Source organism: Pristis pectinata, chromosome 8, assembly GCF_009764475.1.
Source record: "Pristis pectinata isolate sPriPec2 chromosome 8, sPriPec2.1.pri, whole genome shotgun sequence".
Classification (NCBI taxonomy): Eukaryota; Metazoa; Chordata; class Chondrichthyes; order Rhinopristiformes; family Pristidae; genus Pristis; species Pristis pectinata.
In genome coordinates this window covers 18,083,738-18,106,475 of record NC_067412.1, presented here as the reverse complement: position 1 = coordinate 18,106,475, position 22,738 = coordinate 18,083,738, and the positions used below count along the sequence as shown (strand labels likewise).

The window sequence follows — 22,738 nt, the reverse complement described above, 5'->3', positions numbered from 1 at the left end:
TCTATTTGGTGATGAGAATTAGCTGCTTTATTAGTATTTTGGTGGATACATATATTAACTTTAGGTTAAAACACAACCACAGATGTCAAAACTCATTTTGATTATTTGGCAATTGATCATGCATTCAGATGTAATCATGAAAGTAGCTTGTGAATTATTTTCTAATTTACAATGTTTAATAATAAAACTGGTCTCACTGAATCATTTCAGGAGATGATCACCAAACGCAAGGAACTGACATTTACTGGAAAATCTGTAGGGAATATCTTGGGGGATATTGTTTTGGCAATAGTAGGTGGGATTAAAATATCACTGGCTAAACTGCTTATGCTAACTTGCATCCAATTCTTTTTGAAATATTAATTATATGCTGCTAAAAGATGTAAAGTTACATGATCCATTCAAATTCCAATTTTCTGACTTTAGGGATTCTTGTTTCCTTCAGAATGTTACTGTTTACAATATTATTAAAAACAGCGACCTTAATTATAATTATCTGTAGATGGCAAAGGGGTTGTTCATTGTGCCTTACATTGGTGAGAGCTGCATGGATTATAGAGCACAATTTGCTGCAGGTTGCTTTTCAAGATGATTGCTGATTGGACAAATAATATGAAGTTTTCCGACAAAGCGAATATCTCCAGCTGCTCTTGCAGATAGTTTTCCAAAACTCTTATTCTATAAAATATCTCTTTAATTCGAATCCAGTTTAGACTGACTGGATGAATTATTTTATACATGTTTGAATATCTCAATTGAAAAGTAAATGCATATGAACCAAATTTGACGTTAACTGTGAATCTATGTTTTGGGAAAGAGGTGTTTTAAGATGATTTCATAAGTATATCAATTTCACAATTTCAATGATGGCTGATTATGGTGCTTCACCCTACCACACCAAATGGCTATTTGTGATCATTGCTGAACAGCCTTCTAACCACTTCTATCCTCATTGAGGCATGTAGCTCCTAGGTGTTGTTTGTCATTGCAAGTATATATGGAATATATATTTTGTGAATTCCATTAGAAAATCTTGTGGATTGTAAATGGATCATGTGCAAATTATTCCCATTTGCTGTTCTTCTGTATACTAATAATACTTTGACTGCTTACTGTGTCAGTCAGACCTTATACAGGTTGCTGTATGTGCATGGCATATTATGCATGGAATAGAATATTCATTCTATTTTGTTTCTGAAAAGAGAATGATTGAAATTTTTTTTACTAGTTGCATGGCAATGAAAGGCCTTTGACATATCAAGGAACATCATGAAAGCATGCCACTAAATACTTCATATAACAGTGTAAACAAGTACAGAGTGACAGGGTAGATTATAGATCTAAAAGGATTTAAAGCCTGTGTTGACCCTTTGCCTTCATAGGACTATCATATATTTAAGCAGAAGGTTCCATATCCTGTCAAAAATTAAAATTTATTGTGATTGCTCATTAAATGCATTTTGCTCAGTGGGTTTTTTGCATTTAAAAAAAAAATTCCTTTAAACATTGACTGTTACGACACACTTCTTTACATAAAATGCTAAAATTATAACCAAAGTTGATAGACATTTTATCTGATGGCAAAGTGTTAAACAGACTATTGCACCACTCATCAGATCTGTACGCTTATGGCAGTGGATTCAGATTCCAGCCCAATTAAGAATACCGACAGTTAAGGTAGAAAAGTTAGGGAATCCTGAAATAGTACTCAGAATTGAAGTTTCTTGATCATCACTGTTTTACTTGTTTCTACGTTTTCTATTGATGATTCTAAAGTTGCTAATGCTCAAGTGTTTACCTTTTATTCTTAATTTATTTCTTAAATAAAGATTAAGTAAATGAGTTATTATTCACCCAATCCCAGAATATTTCATCGTATAATCTTGAAACAGTCCTGCAAAACCTTGTAATTCAATAATTTTAATGTTAAATGGGATAATGACAGCAGAGAGATTGTGTAAAAAAAAATACAGATTATTCCAGTAGGTAAAAGAAATTACTGAACAAGATTTATTGTTAATTTCACAAATAATCAAACATTTACAGTAATTCTCAGGCAAGAATAGATACTCTCAAAGTTTGGAATTTTGAATCATTATCATATTGAGTTCTAAGAACTGAGCTAAAGTAAGGCAGGATTAGTTTAGAAAACTGCCAAAAAAATGTAATAGATATTCATATTTGCCTTCCATATTTCTGTTTGGTCTGGCAATTGTAATGTAGAAACATCAGGTGTTCCTCCTATAGCCCCAAGAAGCAAAGCCATGATTTTGTGTATCATTGCCTATTTATTCAGGAAGTTTATTTAAACATATAAAAACAAAAAGAAACCATATTTTGTGGACTTGTAAAATTTGTCCCAGCTAATTCAAATTTGGAAACTGCTTTACACTACAATAACTACTTGCATTTAGAGCATGTTTAACAAAATCCAAAGATGCATCACAAATGGAATTGGACTGATGACTGCAGGGATCAGTCATAAACGTGGACTCTCAAAGCTTATTGAGGGATACACTGGAAAATGTGGATTTTGGTGTGGTTGCAAAGGAAAACATGAAGAACAAACGAATTGGAGTGGGAGTTTCCAAGAGAAAGCAAAAGGAAATGTATGATGAAAAGTTTTAGAGCTGCGATTTGGGGTCTGATGCAGGTGGGTAGGTGGAAAAACAAGAATAGAGGAAGCTACAGAGATCCGTGGCAAATATAGGATCTGGTTTTAAAAGTAATACATTGACAGAAAAACAAGCCAGTGGAGGCTGGTGTGAGGCAAGGGATTGGCTAAACACAAGACAGAAATAAGGTTATTTTGGTTGAAGTACCTTGTTACTGAAAATAGAAGAGGCATAGATGAATCAAATCCAGACATGATCAGAATGGCTGAAGTAGGGACCCTTTCATGGAGTCGGAAGTAAGTGGTCTTGTTGATAATTGGCTGTGGAATTTGAAACTCCTGGGCTAGTTAGGATATTAAGGTTTTGTAATCTTCTGATTCAGCCTGACTGAGTGTGCAGAAAGGGAATTAAAATTGGTGGTAAGACAGCAAAGGTGAAATTTGGAAGTGAAGACAAGGGCAGGGGAAGAAAATTATTACTTTGAACTTTATATAGTTATTATTTTGTTACTAAAACAATTTTTAAAATCAAAAATAAATACATTTTACGCTGCCTCACTCTCCTCTTTCCTTCCAAGAGTCAAGTCCTAATTCTTACTATATTATTTTTCTTTCCTTGTCAAATTCCTTTCCATCCCCTCTTCTGAAGATGTTAATTCCTTGCTGGATGCCGCTCACCCTCTGGTACTTCGTTCAATTGGCCTTTCATGTCTGAGCCATGACGGTGAGTGCCAGCAGGATAATCAGTTGTTGGAAGCATCACAGTTTGATATTGTCTTCACCTGAGCTCCACATAGCAGCATCCAGCAAAGGCTGCTTGACGGCAGTCAGGGACAGCACAACTTGGCTAACTCTTTTAAGATCATAAACATTGAAGCTGACGTATATTCCTACAATTTTCCCATTTGAAATCTAATCTGGCACAGGTTTAGGATCAAAGATCTAATTTTATAATCCTTCCGTCTCTAATGCCTAAAGTATTGGGGAATCCAGTGTTTTGCTATGTATTATTGTGTCTTTTATCTCTTTACTCACTTCAAATAAAAAATCATTTTAATGTTCTGATTTGTCTGTTTTCCCATGCTCAACTGACCTAACCACTGTTCCAGGACTGACACCCACATTACTCCCCTGACTGGCTGAAACTTGCTTTTAATGCAGTTCTTTCGAGAGTCATGTGTTAGGTTATTAGCAATGAACCTACACATCATGCAAGTGAGTTTCATGTGACTCTGTTAAGTGCTCCATTTGCTCAGCAAAAGAACTCTCCAAATGTGCTTGCTTAATTGGCTGCCATTCAGTTATCTAGTTGATGCTACAAGACTAACTGTGTGGCATACATTGTTTAGTAAAATGGAAGAAAGTTTTGGATATCAGGGATCACGCATGGATGTTATGTCTGTAATAAGGAAGTATAAAATATTGATTGCAGTATATTTTGTATTTTTGAACTCTTTGGATCAAGCATGTTTATATGGATACCAGTGCATTAGCCTCTATATTTTTGCCTTTTAATTTTTCATAAGGAATATAACTCCCAGAAATAGAAAATGTCAAAGGCTTTTTATTACTATTTTTGGGTTGTATTTTGCTGCTTTGTGTTTGAAATAAGCATTGAAGTAGAACTAAAAGAGCATTTATTGTTAGAAATTGGTTTATGGGCTCTGTTCACCTTTTGCTTTGAGATCAAAGTAAGAGTTCAGTGTGTTTGGAATCAGACCGAGAGAAAAATGTTTAAAAATATCACTTCTCCTTTAACTATCAGTGGTTACATTGTACCATAAAGATCATTGGGATTAATTGATAAATGATTTCTGTTTTAAAAAAAATTGTGCCTCTTTATTTGAGTCAAATAATCATGTCCATAAACCAAATATCCAAAACATTATTTCTTAACATCGATGAGGACTTGATATTTGTTTTCATTATAATTACAAGGTTGAAGATGAATTCAATTCTCCAGTGGTAGTTTTTAGATTCGTCCAGGAGCAACCAAAATCTGGTAAGAAGTCAAACACCATTCATGCTTAGCAGTTATTGTTCAGTTCATTAAATCTCTATAACTGCCAGTTATAGATTAAAGAATAAACTATCTGTTTAATAGGTTTAATATTCAGAAACTTGAATTGGAATATTTAATTATGTGTCAATTTGACTCGGTGATCATTCACTTATCTCTGTATCAGGCTTCAAGACCTCATTCTAGAATTTGAGCACATAATTTAGATTGACGCACTTGCAGTGGTGAGGGATTGTCAACAGTGCTGTCTTTTGGATGAGGTATTAAAGCTTTCTGTCGCTCTTCACTTGGCGCAGGATAAATGATCATATCATGGGATTCCTGACGTTACATTAGGTAAACATATCTATTCTGTGACTTAATTTTAAGAGTGGGGGAAAATAGCTTCAGCTTGTTTATAGCTGTGCATTTTCAGGAACTGATCTATTGTTTATGGGGAAATGCAACCATTTATTCAGATTGCAATGCCGTGGATGTTCCAAGAAAAATGTGCTTGCATACATGGTCTCAGAAATGAGAATCTTGGGTAACAAAGGTGCGAGTGTTGGGATTGTAGGGTGACAGTCCCATACTGAATGCTAATTCAAGTATAGATGAGAATAGTTCATTTTCAGCTTCCATCAGATCTTCAGGGCACAAGAAAATAGGAGCAGAAGTAGGTCACTGGGCCCCTCAAGCTACCCTGCCATTTAATATGATCATGGCTGATCTGTGCTGACCTCAATTCCTCTGTGCCATATCTCCAAACTCTACTTTTCCTCAGTCTATCAAATATTTATCCACATTCACTTTAAGTATTTCTAATGGTCCAGTTCACACCACCTGCTGGGCAGAGAATTCTAGAGATTCACCACCCTCTGCGAGAAGAAATTGCAAGATACCTCAGTCTTAAATGACAGGCCCCTTATGCAGTTATGCTCCTTTGTTCAAGACTCTTCCACTAGTGAAAACATCCCAACATTTACCCTGTAAGGCCCCCTTAGGATCTTGCATGTTTGATGAGATCACTCCTCATTCTTCCAAACTCCAGGGAGTACAGGCCCAAACTCAGCTCTTCAGTCTTTTTTGGTTGCTCTTGTGCAGCAACTGCACCAAGTCCTGAAGCTGCTGGGCTCCCTCTCTTGGCAGTAAGTGCAAGACCCCACTGAGCTGTGTCTACAACCACTGGGTTGTGACCATTCCTTGTTAAGTTCATCTGTAGTACATTGGTCTTTGCTTATTTGGGACAAGTACAACACCTGCCCAATGCTGGAACAGAGGGCACTTCATTAAAAATGTTTTGATTCTGGACAGGAAGGGAAGGGGGGAAGGTTTATTGTTTCAATGACTGATACAAGTAGATCCATCCTATTTGTGGGTGCGTGCAATTTAAAGTTATGCAATGAATTGAAAAATGGGTATCATTTCCAGTAATAGAATAAAATTCCTTGGACTGGTCAGTCCTTATCAATATTGCATATATGCACTAGTTTTTCAAAAAGTAATTCCCAAACATACAGTAGTGACTTTTGCACTATTTGAAAATGAACCAATAATTGTAATGTCTATTTATTTCATAATGAAGAAAATTATAAAACTATCATTTTGAAGCAGCCATCACTTCTCCCAAGAGCATGAGGTGGTGTTGTGGGATCAATACCTATATTGGCTTCAGTTTGATGGTGGACAACAGCAGGATTTGTAGGAAAAAAAAGCAGAAAATACTGTGGACACAGAAATAGAATTAACATTTCAGATTGAAGACCCTTCATCAAACTCTTCTTCCACTTGAAACATTGACCCTGGTGTTTTCACAGATGCTGTCTGACCTGTTGAGGAATGAATAGATGTGGAAATAATTGGTATCTTGCGTCATTTTCGGTGTTTATTTCAGATTTGCCACATCTGCAGATATTTGATTTTTTTAAAATTACAGTAAATTTTTTTTTCTTCCAGATGACCCTCTGGGCGGGTTAGAAGCAATTTCTGAGAATTGGAAAAAGGGCTCCTGAAAAGCTACATTTGTGGTGCTCTTTTTATGTGGGTCTTTGAAGAAGAACACACTTTCTCTTTCGGTGTTGATTGTCAGGGAAGCCTTTGGTGAATTGCTTTGAAATGCCTCTTAGGAACTTTAGTTGATATTTGGCTCTTTAAATGAGGCATGACAGCACATCATTGTTTTTTTTTTATTTCCCATTAAGGTCAATCTCTCTCCCAGAGCACTTGCTAAAAATAGGTTTGCCATTTATATTCTTCCTTTAGATCCTTGCAGAGAGAAATTGGTGAAGGGAAAAGCAGACATTAATACATTCTGCTCCTATAGTGAGTTTGATATTTTCCACTTGTCATGAACCAGCAACAAAAGAAACACACTGAGCATGATTCAGTGTTAAAAACTATTTTATTAATCACTACTTATGATAATACGTAAAATAGAAGTAAAATTGTTAGTATGTTAGAATTCCAAAATGTTAAACCTTGAACGTTAACCCCAAAACTAAACTCTTCGTGCGTGTGTGTGACAAAGTCCCAAACTCCAAGTTCAGGAATGGTTCTTAAAGTTCAGTTCTGCAAGCCATAAGGTGAAACATGAGTAAGGGCTCTTCAACAACCACCGTTGTCTGAACATAAGACGTAGACGTAGAGAAGCATAGAGAGAGTAAATACGAAATCCAAATGTTCCACGATGGAACCCAAACGACACTTCAGTGTTTACTCGGTAGTGACTTCCTCACCCCGAAAAGCATCCGAATCGTGGTCGTCCACACAAATACCTGTTACCTTCCAACTTCCATATAGGGATTTCAGTGGCAGACACAGTTATTGTTTCTCATCCATCGATAGAGAACACTAGCAGGCTGGTGTCTCTCTCCCTTCTCTCTCTCTTCTTCCACAACGTCATTACATCCTTTATCTTCCATTGACGTAAGCACACCACACACACACACACACACACACACACACACACACACACACACACACACACACACACACACTCTCTCTATCTTAAAGGGACATTCACTGAGTCCATAACACACTGAACTATAGAATCTTATAACGGACAGATATAGGCTATTCTTTCCATTGTAGACTCAAGGAACTGCTGATGCTGCAATCTGGAGCAACAAACCATCTGCTGGACGAATTCGGCAGTCGAGCAGCATCTGTGGGGAGAAAGGAATTGCCCTTGTTTTAGGGTGCAAGGTTGCAACCCAAAACATCGATAATTCCTACAATTTCCTTCCCCCCACCCCCATCCCTCCTTCCCTCCCCAAGATGCTGCTTAACCCACTGAGTTCCTCCAGCAGATCGTTTGTTATTCTTTCCATTGTATCTGATTGCTCTTTGGAAGGTACCAATTAGTTCCACCTGTTCATTCCTCAAACTTTCATTTTTTTTTCTTTTCAAGGACCTATCAATTCACTTGAAAGTTAGCAGTGAATCTCTTCCTATTATCTTTAAAGGGAGTAGATTCAATGTCACCATAATTTGCCATGAAATCAAATTTCCCTCACCTCTCCTCTGGATTCTTTTAATGATCATCAAAAATCTCTGCTCATTGGTTACTTACCATAGAATCAGCTCCTTCATAATTTATTACATCCTTAATCTTCAGTGCTGTTAAGGAAAGTAATCCCAGTTTCTTCAAATAACATTCTCACATTTGCTTTAAATTTCCCGCTGTCTATAATTACCATCCAGGGCCACTTGGCTCAAATGCTGTTCTTCAGGACCAACTTCACTTAGCCCCATGAGGATTTTCTGTTTCTCCTTATTTCTTTCTACTGGACAAACTTCTGGTTTCTCCAGTTATTATTTTCCTTTTCCAACCACTTTTGAAATCAACAAGCATGCACATGCATCTCATTTAATTTCAAACAATGAAATTACCTTCCATGTGTAAGATAATGTCCAGTTTACTGCCTCACCTTTAATAAAACTCCCATTTTCTCTCTAAAATCAAGCTGTTTGGTTTCCATGGATGAGCCACCCACTCACAAAATCAGTTGCTTTTGATTGGTCTAATCTGTTGCAGGCACTGTGTTCTTATCAACCTTTTATGAGTTGTCAGCACTTCCATCACAAACATTCCATTGCCTCCTGTGTAATTTTCTCGACCCGCCTGCTTCCAAAACTTTCTTTAATGCCTTCCTCATCTTCAGATCTGATTACTTCAGTTTTCTCAGTCCATTATCCAAATTGTTGAGGTCACTTATTGCTTTCCTGACCATTTTATCTTAACCAATGCACAATACGTCACCCATCATTCTGTTAACCTGCAAGTCCTTCAATGCTTCAAATTTTTCTCATGTTTTTCATTTACATGTCTGCATAACTGTACCACTTCCTATCTAACTGCCTCCGATGCTATAACCCAGCACTAGTTCCTTGTGCATATACTTCCATTTCTTCACCCAACTAAAGCAACTATGCCATCACTTGTGTGGGAATTTTTCCATAATCTTTTCTCTCCTTTTCCCAAGATTTCTTTTTTTTAACTAAGCTTTCTGTTATTTGCTCAGTGTCCCTTTCTATTACAATTGTCAGTGAATGTAAGGACCTTAGGATATTGTTCCTTATTTCTAAATTAGAGATGGTAGCATAAATAAATACTCTTGTTAATTACTGCATTCTATCTGGCATTTTCTAAGTTTATATTTAAAAACCTATCAACGCACATCAATTGTTTGATAGAGCAGTTTTATTTTTGCAGTAAAATTAAGACCATGCATAGAAACACGAGTCCTTGCACAAGAAGTATTGATCAGTCTTTTTGAAGTTCACTTATATAAAAAAAAATTGTAGTTGATCTTGTCCAAAATAAATGTATTTTAATACCATAAGCCACATTATTCAATCTTGATTGTTCAGCATCAGTAGGCAAGATGCAATTTTTAATCTCCATTGCATGAGTGTTTTTCTTTGGGAGAAAAACATTCTGCACATGATCAATCTGTACGTCAGCCAACTCAAACAACTGTTTCAGAGAACTGGCAGTAATCACCCTCTAGGATCTGTAAGCCATTTAGTTTATTACATGTCTGCTGCTTTTGTATCACTAAACAAAAGAGAATATTTTTCCTTTTTCTGTGTACTTGTATAGGATCATGATTTGATGCCTGCCACTGACAAAGTATATTCACATTCTGCTTCTATAATGTACTCAAGGATGAACTGTTTAAAGAGCATCTAGGCTTTAAAAGCAAGTTACTGCACATTTCACAAAAATAAAATACTGCAGGAGCTGCAAATCTGAAATAAAAACAATTGCTGAAAATAATCAGCAGATTTGGATGCATCCATGGAGAGAGAATGAAAGAGGGTTAGTGCTTGTAGTTGAAGACCTTTCACTAGGAATAGGAAAAATTAAAGCTAAACAGACTTCAAGATGATAAGGGTGCAAGAGAGAAGGTATGTGATGGGGTGGAATGCAAAAGTTACCAAAGGAAAGTACTGTGAATGTTGGAAATGCTGATTCTCTGAAAATATTGAATTGAGCCCTGACAGCGATAATGTGTCCAGTCAGGTGGTGATATGCTTCTCCTCAAGCTTACATTGACCTACAGTATATTAGAACAATGTACAAGGGCAAAGGCAGAATGGAGAAATCAAATGACAGGCAACTGTAAGCTCAGGATTACCCCTGCAGCCGTTTTTAAGATTTGTATTTGGGATCTAGGCATTGCTGTCAAGAACAGCATTTATTGCCTCTGCCTAACTGCCCTTGATAGGCTGGCCTTGAACTGCTGTAGTCCTGGTCAAGGTACTCTCACAATACTGTTGGGTAGGGAGTTCCATAATTCAGACCTAGTGGTGAAGAAGGCACTGTGATGTATTTTCAAGTCAGAAAGATGTTTGACTTGAAGGGGAACCTGCAGATGGCAGTGTTCCCATGTACCTGCTGCCTTTACTGTCCTTGGCAGCAGAAAGAGTGTGTTTGCAGGTGCTATCAGAATAGCCTGGGTGAGTAACTGCTGTGCTTTTGTAGCCACAGGAGGAGAGAATGAATGTTTGGGGTACTTGTTGACTGTTTTGTCCTGTGAATACTGTTCAGCTTCTTGAGAGGTGCTGCTGCTTCACTCGTCTAGGCAAGTTGAGAGTATTCCATCATGCCCCCAACTTGTGCCCTATAGATGGTGAAAAGGCTGTGGAATGTCAGGAGGTCATTCATCACAGAATAATCAGATTTGCTCTTGTAAACGTGATATTTATACGTCTGGTCAAGCTGAGTTTCTGGATTTCCCCCCAGGATGTTGATGCTGGGGTACTCAGCAATGGCAATGCCATTGAATGCCAAGGCTAGTTGGTTGAATCCTCTTTTGGAGATGCCATTGCCTGACACTTTTGCTGCGTTTAGGCATGGGCTGCTTCATTTGCTGAGAGTTTGCAATGGAATTGAATGTTGTGCAGTCATCAGTGAACATTGCCATTTCTGACCTAATGATGGAAAGGAGGTCATTAATGAAATTGTTGAAGATGGTTAAGTGTACCTCACTGCTCTGATGAACTCTGGCAAAGATGGGCTGGGGTGATTGACCTCTGACAGCCACAACCATCTTTCTCTATGCGAGGTACGACTCCAACCACTGGAGTGTTCTCCCTTTTGATGCCCATTGACTTCAGTTTTACAGGGCACCTTGATGCCTCACTCAGTCAAGTAGGTGTTCTGCAGTGATCACCCAAAGTGCGTATAGTCTCCAAAATTATAGAGGACCCACGTTATGAACAGTGAATGTAGTATATGAAATTGAACAAAGTGCGGGTAAATTGTTACTTTACCTGGAAAGTGGACGTTGAGGAGGTAAAATGGTAGACATTGCATTCCCTGTACTTGTAGGAACATTGTTGTGGAAGGGTTATGGGTATTGGTGGAGATGAGATCATGTACATTTTGCTTTTGTACTTTACTGTTCCCTTTGTGTTGACGGCACAGTAGTGTAGTGGTTAGCATAACGCTATTACAGCACCAGCAACCCAGGTTCAATTCCCGCTGCTGTCTGCAAGGAGTTTGTACGTTCTCCCCATGTGTCTGCGTGGGTTTCCTTTGGGTGCTCCGGTTTCCTCCCTCATTCCAAAGACCTACAAGTTAGGAGCTGTGGGCATACTATGTTGGTGCCGGAAGAGTGGCAACACTTGTGGGCTGCATTTCACTGTGTGTTTTGATGTACATGTGACTAATAAATAAATGTCTCATGGCGCACAGAGTAGAATTTGGGCAATGTCACAGCTGTTTACAATGGGCATGTTCCAGCATTTTGCCAAGGGTAACTGAGAGGTATTTTTCTTCTCCTGTGTACATCTATTTTTCAGGCAATCCCAGTACTCATATTTACACATGTCTAGAGGCGCTTCAACAATGAAATTAGATGCTGAGTAGTAAAATTTCCATTAAGTCTGTAGTGATACTTTTGCTGCTCGCACAAGCTAAATCAAAACACGTTCAATTTTATTATCTTATCAGATCATGAGCTGAGTTTCAAACTCTCTTATAGTCTATCATGTAGTCATTTGCACTAAAACTTTGTTCTATGTCTGTGCCATCAGAAAGCTATGTTTCTCCAATAGATTCCTTTGTTGACCACTGAGTTCAATCATTCACAACCTCATGCTCATCCAGAGATCCATCCTCCAGGTGTTTTTGCAATAGATGCTCTACTTGCCAAACTCTATTGGCTCTCATTCTCAGGTTTGTGCTTTGCTGCTATCAGCAGGAAAGCAATAATGTTGCCTTGTTATTGCACCCCACTGCTCCCTACTTCTGTTTACTTACCCATCTATGTGCACTTGAAGAGGTAGTTGCAAACATCTAATGATCAGACAGAGATATGATGTCCTCCCCTTGTCCTTTCCCTAAGGCCTGCATTCACTGGGAGCCAAGGGATGAGCAGTGACAGAAAACTGTTGTCATAGCATTGTACACAGAAACAGACTTGACAAACTTGGGCTCTTTTCTCTGGAGCGGCGGAGGCTGAGGGGTGATCTGTTGGAAGTGTATAAAATTATGAGGGGCATAGATAGGGTGGATAAGCAATATCTTTTTTTCCCTTTATTGAGTGATCCAATACCAGAGGGCATGCATTTAAGGTGAGAGGAGGTAGGTTAAGAACAGACGTGAGGAGTAAGTTTTTCTACTCAGAGTGGTGGATGCCTGGAATGCGTTGCTTGATAGGGTGGTGAAGGCAAATTCATTGGGGGGTTCTAAGAGGGGCTTGGATGGGCACATGAATGAGAGGAAAATGGAGGGATATGGGCATTCTGTAGGTAGGAGGGAATAGCTATGTCAGCACAACATTGTGGGCTGAAGGGCCTGTTCTGTGCTGTACTGTTCGATGTTCCATACTCTTCCATCCCTATGACTTCGCCAATGATCAAATGCCTGTCTATACTAATCTCATTTACCAGCATTTGGTCCAAAGCTTTCTATACCTTGGCAAGTCAAGTACTTGTCTGGATACTACTAAAATATTGTGAGAACATTCATTTTCACCACTCATTGCAGCCAGTGCACTCCAGATCCCTCTGGGTGGAAAAGTTTCTTCCTTGGATTACCTCTAAACCTGTTACTGCTTATCCTAAACCTATGCCCTCTAGTTTCAGGCATCTCTGCAAAGGGGAATTGTTTCTTATCTATGCCCCTCATCATTTTGTATACCTTTATCAGTACCCCCTCCCCAGCCCAATGGTTCCCTCCACTCCAGGGATAATTTGAGGAAAAGATAAAATTGACAAATCTATACAGATGTCTACAGAATTTCTTTCTAACTTATGATCTTTTTATTAACAATTTCAGCTCTAAATGGGGCTCAGTATCAAACTGCTGCAGCTCAGGAATCCATAAAAGGCAGTGAAAGTGAGATTGGAGATGCACTGAATCGTTGGGTAAGAATTTTATATAAAATTGGTGTTTTGTTAAATTTGTTTGTCTTATCACAAATTGTTAAAAGTTAGTATCCTTCTGGATCAGTTACAACATTGAAGAGATTCAAAATAAGTTCATAATAAGTGCATTATGTTTTTATACTTGTTCACCAAATTATATTTTGTATTTCCATCAACAGTTGGGAGAACAGCTAGGACAGTTAGTTCCAGCCAGTGGTATAGATGTTGTAGAACTGGAAGATGAGGGAGTCTGTATACGATTTAGTCCATTGATTACAGCAGCAGGTGAGTGAAGAAGCTGCAGAAATATCCTAAGTTATGTTTGGCATCTAATGTAAATGTTTCTTATACTTTTTTTTTCAGTCCTCTTGAGGTAACATAAGGTTTGGGACTGCTGTTCTGTGATATTGGTTATTTTTACACTGATAGTTGTAAAGGATTCCATATAGAATTAGAGAAGGGACTTTCCAAGTAACAACCTAAGTTTGAATTCAATTTCAGATGACATTGAGCACAAAATTGTGATCTAATCCAGACTACCACTGCTTCATCCAGCATCAGAAGGCCAAGCAGTCTGTAACTAGAGTTGTACACAGTATTGAACTACTTAAGTTTTATCTTGGCTGGGTAGATATTCTACCCGAGTCATTTTACCAAGGTCATTTCTGGTGCTGATTCCAGTAGTCTTCTGCAATCAATGGTGTTTGTAGAAATATTAGGAAGGATGAAATTTTTCACACTTCCCTGCAAAGGTTTCACCAGTTAAGTCACAAATCTAGCATGCATGAATTACTTAGACCTGAGCGAGTAGTAACCTCAAGTTCCATAAATGTTTCATCTCTATACTTACTCATTTCACTAGCTTTCTTATCTGTCTGTTTATCTTGTGTTCTTTATGTTGCAGGTTAAAATACTATTGGAACATTTTAATGTATCTATCAGTGGAATTTAGATATTCAATTTCTATATTAAATCATAATCAATTGAAAATCTCTTGTTTAACAATATTGCATGGTTATGAAATAATTTATTTCATTTTATCTTATTTATATTTACAAACAATCTGTATAGTATGATGAGGCCAACACATTTAATACACTAGAGCAATGAGTATTTGCTTTTTCCAAACAAGCAGGAGACAAAATAAATCGTTGCACGTGTTTCATAATTCTAAAGTTGTTTAATAGACATTTATCTGGTATTCTGCTGTACACTACCACCAGTTATGCTAAAGAGTTTCACATTTTTTCACTAGTTTTGAACACCAAGCCAGAACATGTGGACCAATTGGCTGAACATCTGAAAGCAAAGATTCCCATCCTAATTAGCACCTTACAACTTCGAGAAGAATTTAAACAGGAGGTTTACAGGACAGCTGGCCTTTTGTACATTGAAGATCTAAATTGGCCTGGATTAGGTGCTATACGGTAGGCCTTACAAAATGTGTTTAATCAGAAGTATTTTTCTGGAAGTACCTACAAGAATATGCATGGTTGCCTCTAGACTCACTCTGCAAGCCAAAATATTAAATTGGACCATGAAGTTAGCATAAACTACATTGCTCCACTGATTAGGATCAGTATAAGTTACAAAATTGTCCGAGATCTCCTTGCCCAATACAATTGGTTACTTGGAGTACCAGAAAACCTTTTTGTTTCCAGATTAATAAATATATCCTTCCTCAGGTCTACTTAAAGATGATGTCTGGTGTCATTGCAATTACAGTTCCTATGATTTGCTTTATTTATTCATAAAATCTGATATTAAAGTATCATAACCATGTTTATTTTCTGTATATTTTCCCAGCTTGCTTGTGGAAATTTCTCCTCCCTCCAAAACGATAATATCCGCTCTTCTCTCCCATTGTAGTCCACTCTTATGTGAAGTGAACTACTTTGAATCCTCCCAGAGCTTAAAGATAAATGTGAAATGCTAGCTTTATACAACTCATTTGTTGTCTGCTGGTTGAGTTCAAATAATAATACTGAACTATGTAAATTACCTGCAGGTATGAAATTAACAATGAAGACCCTGACCCTGAGAAACATTTAATGGAGATGGAAAAAATCGCTACTGGATTGCTAAAGAAATTGAAGGAACTTGACTCCGATTTGTTGTTCTCAACAGGTTAGAATATACTTCTACCTGTAGAATGAAATGTGTAAAGCAAATTGGGTAGAAAATGGCACGTGTATGTGCTGGTATATAGCAGCATAGTTACTTAACTGCCCTAATATCCAAAGACCTGGACTGAACATCGGTTCAAATCCCACTGTGGCAAATGGTGAAGTTAAATTGGGATCAGTAATAGTGACCATGAAATTACTGTTTAAAAACCCATCAAGTTCATAAATGTCAGCCCTGTATGTGGACCCAGACCTCCTAACAATATGGTTAAAAGCACAATGTTTTGAAATGGCTTCAAAGCCACTTTGTTGAGAGCTATTAAGCTACTTAATTGAGAGCTACTTCCTCAAGCTGATATGGGAAATAAACACAGGAGAGCAGAAACATTGTAAAGGAGAGGAAATAGAGGGTGAGATTATTTTATAATAGAAGGACAGTGGGCAAAATCCCAGTCAGTAGGAGAATGAAACCACCACAGAACAAGCATTTTTGTTCTAATTTCCATGGAAGAAACTTTCATTTTTGAAAACCAAAACGAAAACTGCAGATGTTGGAAGTCTGAAGTAAAACACAAAATGCTGGCAAAACTCAACAGGTCAGGCAGCACTGGCATATAGAAAAACAGTTAACATTTTTGGTCTCAAACCCTTCGTCAGAATTTTTGGTTTTAATGTCACAGCACTGGACAAGTCACAGCAAGTAAATTTTTTGTTTGGCTTGTAGGCAAAGTTTCCAATTCAAAGGTTTTGTTTCTTCTCACCTTAACTCTTCTGGATTGAATCCAGTACATCTTTTTTGGATACAATTCTATGCGAAGCAGAGAGCATTTCATTGTATGTAAGCCGAGATGATAAATGACAGTATGGGATGGAGCTAGGATGAAAGCTTCATATATTGTATCCTTGTAGCACTTGCATGAGGATTCACGTAGCCATTCAAATTGTACTTAATCCAAGGATGTTTAGGTTGGTTGAACCAAACTGACCAGAAAGGAAAAAAGTATTCAATTTTATTAATTTATTAAAGTGAAAATGAAGCCATTTTATAATATTGCATAGATTATTTGTAGAAAAGGGATGGTGAATGCCCTTGCCAATGTTGTACTTGTGTATTTCCATATTCAATATTATTTGAGGGATATCATAATTACAGTTTTGGCTAATTTCTTAGCCCATATACAACTTCTAATATTCGCTGTGATACTTTGAATCTGCAGGGCCTGAGTTTGGAAGGGAGAAGAACGCCATTTATATTGGTATGGTAACTGACAATTTAGATGTGCCAGAACTTGTGGAGACCATTGCAGCAACAGGCAAAGAAATAGAGGAAAGTTCAAAGGTCTGTACAACAGTTTTAGTTGTCCTTTATCAACCAATCTAATATATCTGATGGAAAAGACTTTTTCAAAACTTAATTTGTATATTAATGGCTATGGCATCCTTTTAACAGTTTGTTCAAAAATGCTATAAAGCTACATGCATTTAAAAATGACAGTAATGTTCTTCAAGCAAGCTGTACATAAGTAATGCTATATTATCTGAACCTTGTGGTGCACAACATACAAGCATGCACCAGTGGACAGCCCACTCTGCCACTCAGTATTTGCCTTCCCAGGAGCTGCAGAAGCTCACTTCTGTCCTATTCAGCCACTTGCCACACTAACAGCCTTAGCTGCAGGCATACCAACTGTTCCAAGGAACCGTGTTGTGAAGATGAGACTCCACCCTTCCCATCTCCTCTCCAACCAGGCATGTGGGTCAGACTGGTCTGGAGTTATGGGCCCGAGTCCAGATCGAGGTTGATCTCCAGCTCTAAGTATAGTTGTACAGGTTTCTTGCTAGTACTAACTGCAATTACAGTGAGCTCTTTTAAAGAGTTAGTATAGGTACAGGGAGCTGCAGTGAGCTTCCTCCCAGATAGAACTCTTATTAAAGACTAAAGTATGCATGAACTTGAAGTATCAAGGGTGTGGGAAATGTTTGCCTTTGGAAAGTGTGAACAGCTCACTTTGGTTTTTTTATATAGAAAGCTGGGTTTTTTTGTGTTTTTCTAAGCGGCTTGGACAAAATAAAATGTTTCTCATCAATTGTCCTTGAAAATAGTAATTACACACATCTGAATTAGGAGCATGAGAAGATTACCCAACTACTCTTTCCTTTCTATCCCTGGTAACCTTTCACTCCCATGTTTATCACAAATCAAACTACACCTGTCTTAAAAATATTCAAAGACCCTGCTTCCTCCATCCTTTGAAGAGAGTTGTAAGGAATCACCACCCCTTGGGAGAAATTTATTTTATGTGCATTATGTGTCTTAAGTGGTTTTTCTCCTCATGCCCCACTGTTATAACTTAGTGTATTATGATTTCGGTGGAATTATTTATTAATATAATACATAAGTTAAGCACATCCCCTTTATCTGATGAGTTACAATTAAGGAGGAACTGTTGAAGTTTGGTACTTGATCAAATTCAGTCACAGTGATTGATGGGACCACATTAGCCAATTTCCCATTGTCCCTCTCAGTGCAGCTTATCCTTCTTGGAAGACTGGTAAATTGTAATCCATGAAGAACAAGCAAACAGCTATTTAGAATTGCAACACGTTGATTAGTAACACCACTAACCAGCAATTGGACCAACATTGTGCTCAGAGTGCTGGTATGGGATAAAGTCGGTGACAATAGAGACTGAAACGAAATGGTTGAAGTCCTGCACAGAGGGAGCAGCAATATAATTGGGAAACTAAAATTTTCATGTGCTTATTTCTACAAAGTAGTCAAACAATAGCACTTTTAAATGAAATATGATTTTGAAATTTCAAAGTTGACTTTTTTAAAGATTTGGTTATGGGACCGAGTCCAGATAAAGGTCAATCTCCAGTTGTACAAGTTTCACAAAGAGTGAAAGTGGAATACAACGTAGATTCTTTGTATTCCATTTGGGCTGAACTATGGCTTTTTCCTTATTTAGTTGAATTAGTATGTGGGTTGAGCAGAGACACACAAGTTAAAGTCTCTGAAAACCTGTGGCATTCTTAAAGATATATTTGGACATTTAATGTCCAGTACGAGCACCAGCAATAATCCTACCACTTTTATTTGTTTTGAAGTTGTTGGAGAACATGACTGAGATAGTCCGAAAAGGAATTGTTGAAGCAGAGCAACAGCTGCAAAAGGCCAGTGAAGCTAAACTCCTTGAAGAAGTAGGTACAAGTACTTCCGGTTTAAATGTGCCAATGTTTCAATGAACTGGATTTTATCAAAAATTGGAAAAGCAAACTTCTGCAAACATATTACAAATTCTAATAAATGTCAGTCTGAGAATAATGACCAAAGGATTTCATTATCTCATTAGAAGTTCAGAATCTTTAGTTATTGCTGCACATTATAATTTAATTCAAAAATGTTTGGATTTAATGCTGTCAATTTCGTTTTATTGTGAGCTGACATCTCAAACACATCAAGAGAATTAATAATTGCAGTTTACTTATTAACACAGTGAAGTTGGTGATAGCAAAATCGTCCATCAGTTTTAAGTTGGGTAGCACCAGGCCAATTTTAAATAAAGGCAAGAAAATAATTGTGTTTATATTTGTGCACTTAATGTCATTGGTCATGTTCTACCCTTTGAAGGGAGTCCTGCGACAGATTCCTGTAGTTGGCTCAGTGCTTAATTGGCTGTCTCCAGTCCAGAGCTCAATTAAAGGAAGATCATTCAATCTTGCAGGAGGTGAGATATCAGTTCTATTGCAAATGTTTTTCTCAATTATATCCTAATTTTAGTAATACATTTAAAGCTTTTTCTCATTCTCAATGAATTAAATACTTTTTAACAATGATTCTAAACAAGCTTATTTACAAATGAATAATGGTTCTGATGCAATATAATGTTAATTCTATCCATTATCATACAACTTCTGAAAATAGATTGAAAGGATTAATAGATTGTTATCAGAATTTTTTTCCCTCAACTTCGAAAAACTTCTCTTGGTGCATATTTCCTTCATCAGAAGAACTGACTTTCAGTGGCATTGCTGATAATTTCAACATTTAATGCCCATCTTTACATGTCCTCTAAGGTAATGGTGAGCTTTCCTCAGGTAATGGTGAGCTTTCCTCTCAAATTACTGCAGTCAATGTGACTGAGGTATTTTCACAGTGCTGTTAATGGAGAAGTTAAGGGATTTTGACTGTGTGATGATAATATATCAGTGGTTATATTTCCAAGTATACATAGTGTATGGCAGAGTATACCTTGCAGCTGTGATGCCCGTGTCATTTTAGATGGCAGAGGTCATGTACTCGGGAAGTATAGCACTCCATCTTGTAGATTTCGGTGTAGCCATAGTGCACCAGTGGTGCAGGGATTTGATGTTAAAGGGTGGTGTGCCAATCAAGTATTATTTTATCCAAAAAAATACCTGATATTGCTGTCCTTTATTATTGCTTTTGTCCATGGTTTATAGAGTCAGCAGTGGCTTGGTGGGTGGTATTCTTGCCATCAAATAAGGTGGTTCTGCTCCAGAGAGTTAATCAAGGGAATTGATTGTTGGGGCTCTGGCTGAGATTTTTGTTCTTGGAGTTGCATTTGGGAGGGAAATACAAACTGCATCCAAGCTCGAAGAAATGTATCGGTGGAGAGTTTCCTTAAGTTGAATTTCAGTGTATGTTGCAGTACAAGTTTGCACCAACTGTACCGATTTATAAGTTGTCAAAAGATAGAAACTATAATCCAATCACCAACTCTACCACTTATCTCAACAATCCGACATTGGTTTTGGGGGACTAGAATTGTGGCCCTCCACCAGTAAATTGATGCTATCCTTGTTTAAGCATCATCATGTTCATTTCAAAATGAGACAAAATACTAATAAAACATGGAACTTTTTTTTTATTGGGACAAGATGGCACTTCATTTTTATAACACAAACTAAATGTGTTAAATGAGTACAAATATCTTGTTATGGCTGAATATTTCGCATTGACTAAAAATGCTCATTTTAGTGTGCAGGAGTACTGTTTGATTGAAATATTGATTCAAAGTCAGTGTGTAGTTTTCATTAACCTTAAATGGCAAAAATGATGAATAAACCCATCATCACTTGCAATTTACCCCCAACTCAGCCTTTACCACTTATGCTCCTGTTAAGTTTTCAGTTACTAAGTTTTCCCTTTTAAAGCATTGGTCATTTCTTTGGAAGTATTAAGCACTGCTGATGAGTGCATTTACCTTCAATAAATGGATATACAATTTTTAAAAATTTGGCTGGGATTTGAATTTAAACATTCTAATAATGCATTTTACCATTTTCCCCTTTTATTTTCAATCTACATTTCTTCTAAATGGTTTTTCAGGTTTTCTGGAGTCAACAGAAAATGTGTTTGCAACGAAAGCCCAGACTTCTGGAGGAACCCCACCTACAACACCTACGGTTGCACACACTAAACACAAGTTACCAGGTATGTTTTTGGTTTTCACATTCGCGTTTGTTAGCTTTACAGATCAATAATTAGATTTTAAAATAAAATTACTTTTAATTTCCTTGATTAAGTATTTCAGTTAAGTATTGTTTCTCTATCTCTTCAATAAGTGAGATTCTATACTAGATTCAAAACAAAAGTCATTGATTCTTGAATTGTTAGATTATATTTAAGATAAATTAACCTAACCATTATCAATACAACAGCAAAGCCAGCCTGAAACAAAAGTATATAAGAAATAAGGAAAAAAAAGAACTGCAGTTGCTTGAAAGCTGAAGTAAAAATCAAATTGGAAATAAGAGATTGCAGATGCTAGGAGAACTCCACAGGTTGAATAGCATCTCAAGCAGATTCTGCCTGATCTGCTGGGTTCCTCCAACAGATTACAGCAATGTTTTTTAAGCAGCAAATACTCAACAGTTGAGGCAACATGAATGGAAAAAGAAAGAACATTTAAGGTTGCCAAGTCAAAGACTCTGCAACTTAAAACTAACTGATGAAGGTTCTTTCACCCAAAACATTAACTGTTTCTCTTTCCACATGCTGAGTATTTCCAGAATTTATTTTTAGTTTGGAAATATCAGATTTAGGGCTTATGTTATTGAGTTTATATTTGTTTGGATTATTGAAGTATAGTCTGACATTATTCAGTTTTAAAGATTTAAATAGTACTGACTAAGTTATCAGTACAAATGATAGGCATACGTAATGCAATTTATGCCTTTTTAGGACAGAAAATGTTTAGAAGGTCTTCCAAGACTCCTGCTTCAGATGTGATCAGTGAAACTTCTTCAGTGAGTCACACAGAGGAAGTAGAGGAATCTCAAGCCATTCATGTGACAACCAGACTTGACATTGAAAATGTTCACAAACCTTCGGCTCAGCTGAATGATGATTTGGAACTTCCTTCAGACTGTGACACAGATAAACCTGATACAAATGGTGTCAACATACAAGAAGTTCACCCAAGCTCTGTACCAGCAGAAGCTGAAGATTTGGAGAAAGAAAGTCTTAGATAAAACAACGACAAAAAAAAACACCTTTTTAGCAGTAAGACTTCAAATTCAGAAAAAGCACATGTCCAATATTTGGGAATAAATGGAATCTTTGTAAGTAAACTGTGCCATATAATACTACAGTAAGATACTACTGTTCAATGCCTTTAATTAGGATTTGCACATGACTGACATGATGAGGAATTTCATGTGTTTCCCGCTGCCGATTGTAATTGAAAGTTTGATTTTAATATGTTGACCTCTAATGGAATCTGGGAAGAGGGGTAAATCTTAAGTGCAATTGTTCAGTTTTCTGTAGAATGCTAAGAAATCTATACTTCCTAAACTGCAGTAGAATGAAGTATGCTATTTCCCCATAAATGGGTTAATTTGTAATTACTTTTAAAACTAGTAAAACTCTATTGCTGTTAATTTTGCACATTGGTGGTTTTGTTCTTTAACTGTACCACCCATTCTGTACATCTTAATTTAAATTCACAAACCCTAAGGAAAAAAAATGGTGTTTGTATTTTTAGTTCACCAAAAACAAAAATTGTTAAGTGTAATTCAAATTTATTACTGGAAAAATATTAAAATGTATGGTTTTAAAGGAATTGATGTGGTGTTAGCTGGGTGTACAGT

The 22,738-nt window shown here is 37.1% G+C and overlaps 1 protein-coding gene across 4 annotated transcripts in view; it reads left to right on the top strand.

Moving 5' to 3' along the window:
• The window catches only part of pdxdc1 (pyridoxal-dependent decarboxylase domain containing 1), a 55,203-nt gene extending 32,493 nt beyond the window's left edge, over positions 1–22,710 (top strand). For 2 of the 4 annotated variants that reach the window (XM_052021152.1, XM_052021153.1), the window contains exons 14-24: positions 211–291; positions 4,553–4,616; positions 13,405–13,493; positions 13,673–13,778; positions 14,749–14,920; positions 15,502–15,620; positions 16,837–16,958; positions 18,731–18,823; positions 19,254–19,350; positions 20,976–21,080; positions 21,831–22,710. In XM_052021152.1, coding sequence (XP_051877112.1) covers positions 211–291; positions 4,553–4,616; positions 13,405–13,493; positions 13,673–13,778; positions 14,749–14,920; positions 15,502–15,620; positions 16,837–16,958; positions 18,731–18,823; positions 19,254–19,350; positions 20,976–21,080; positions 21,831–22,120 — 1,338 coding nt within the window. In that variant the 3' untranslated portion in view covers positions 22,121–22,710. The remainder of the gene's footprint in view (positions 1–210; positions 292–4,552; positions 4,617–13,404; positions 13,494–13,672; positions 13,779–14,748; positions 14,921–15,501; positions 15,621–16,836; positions 16,959–18,730; positions 18,824–19,253; positions 19,351–20,975; positions 21,081–21,830) is intronic. The other 2 variants (XM_052021155.1, XM_052021154.1) reach the window with 1 other exon arrangement.
• Positions 22,711–22,738: the final 28 nt, after the last annotated feature.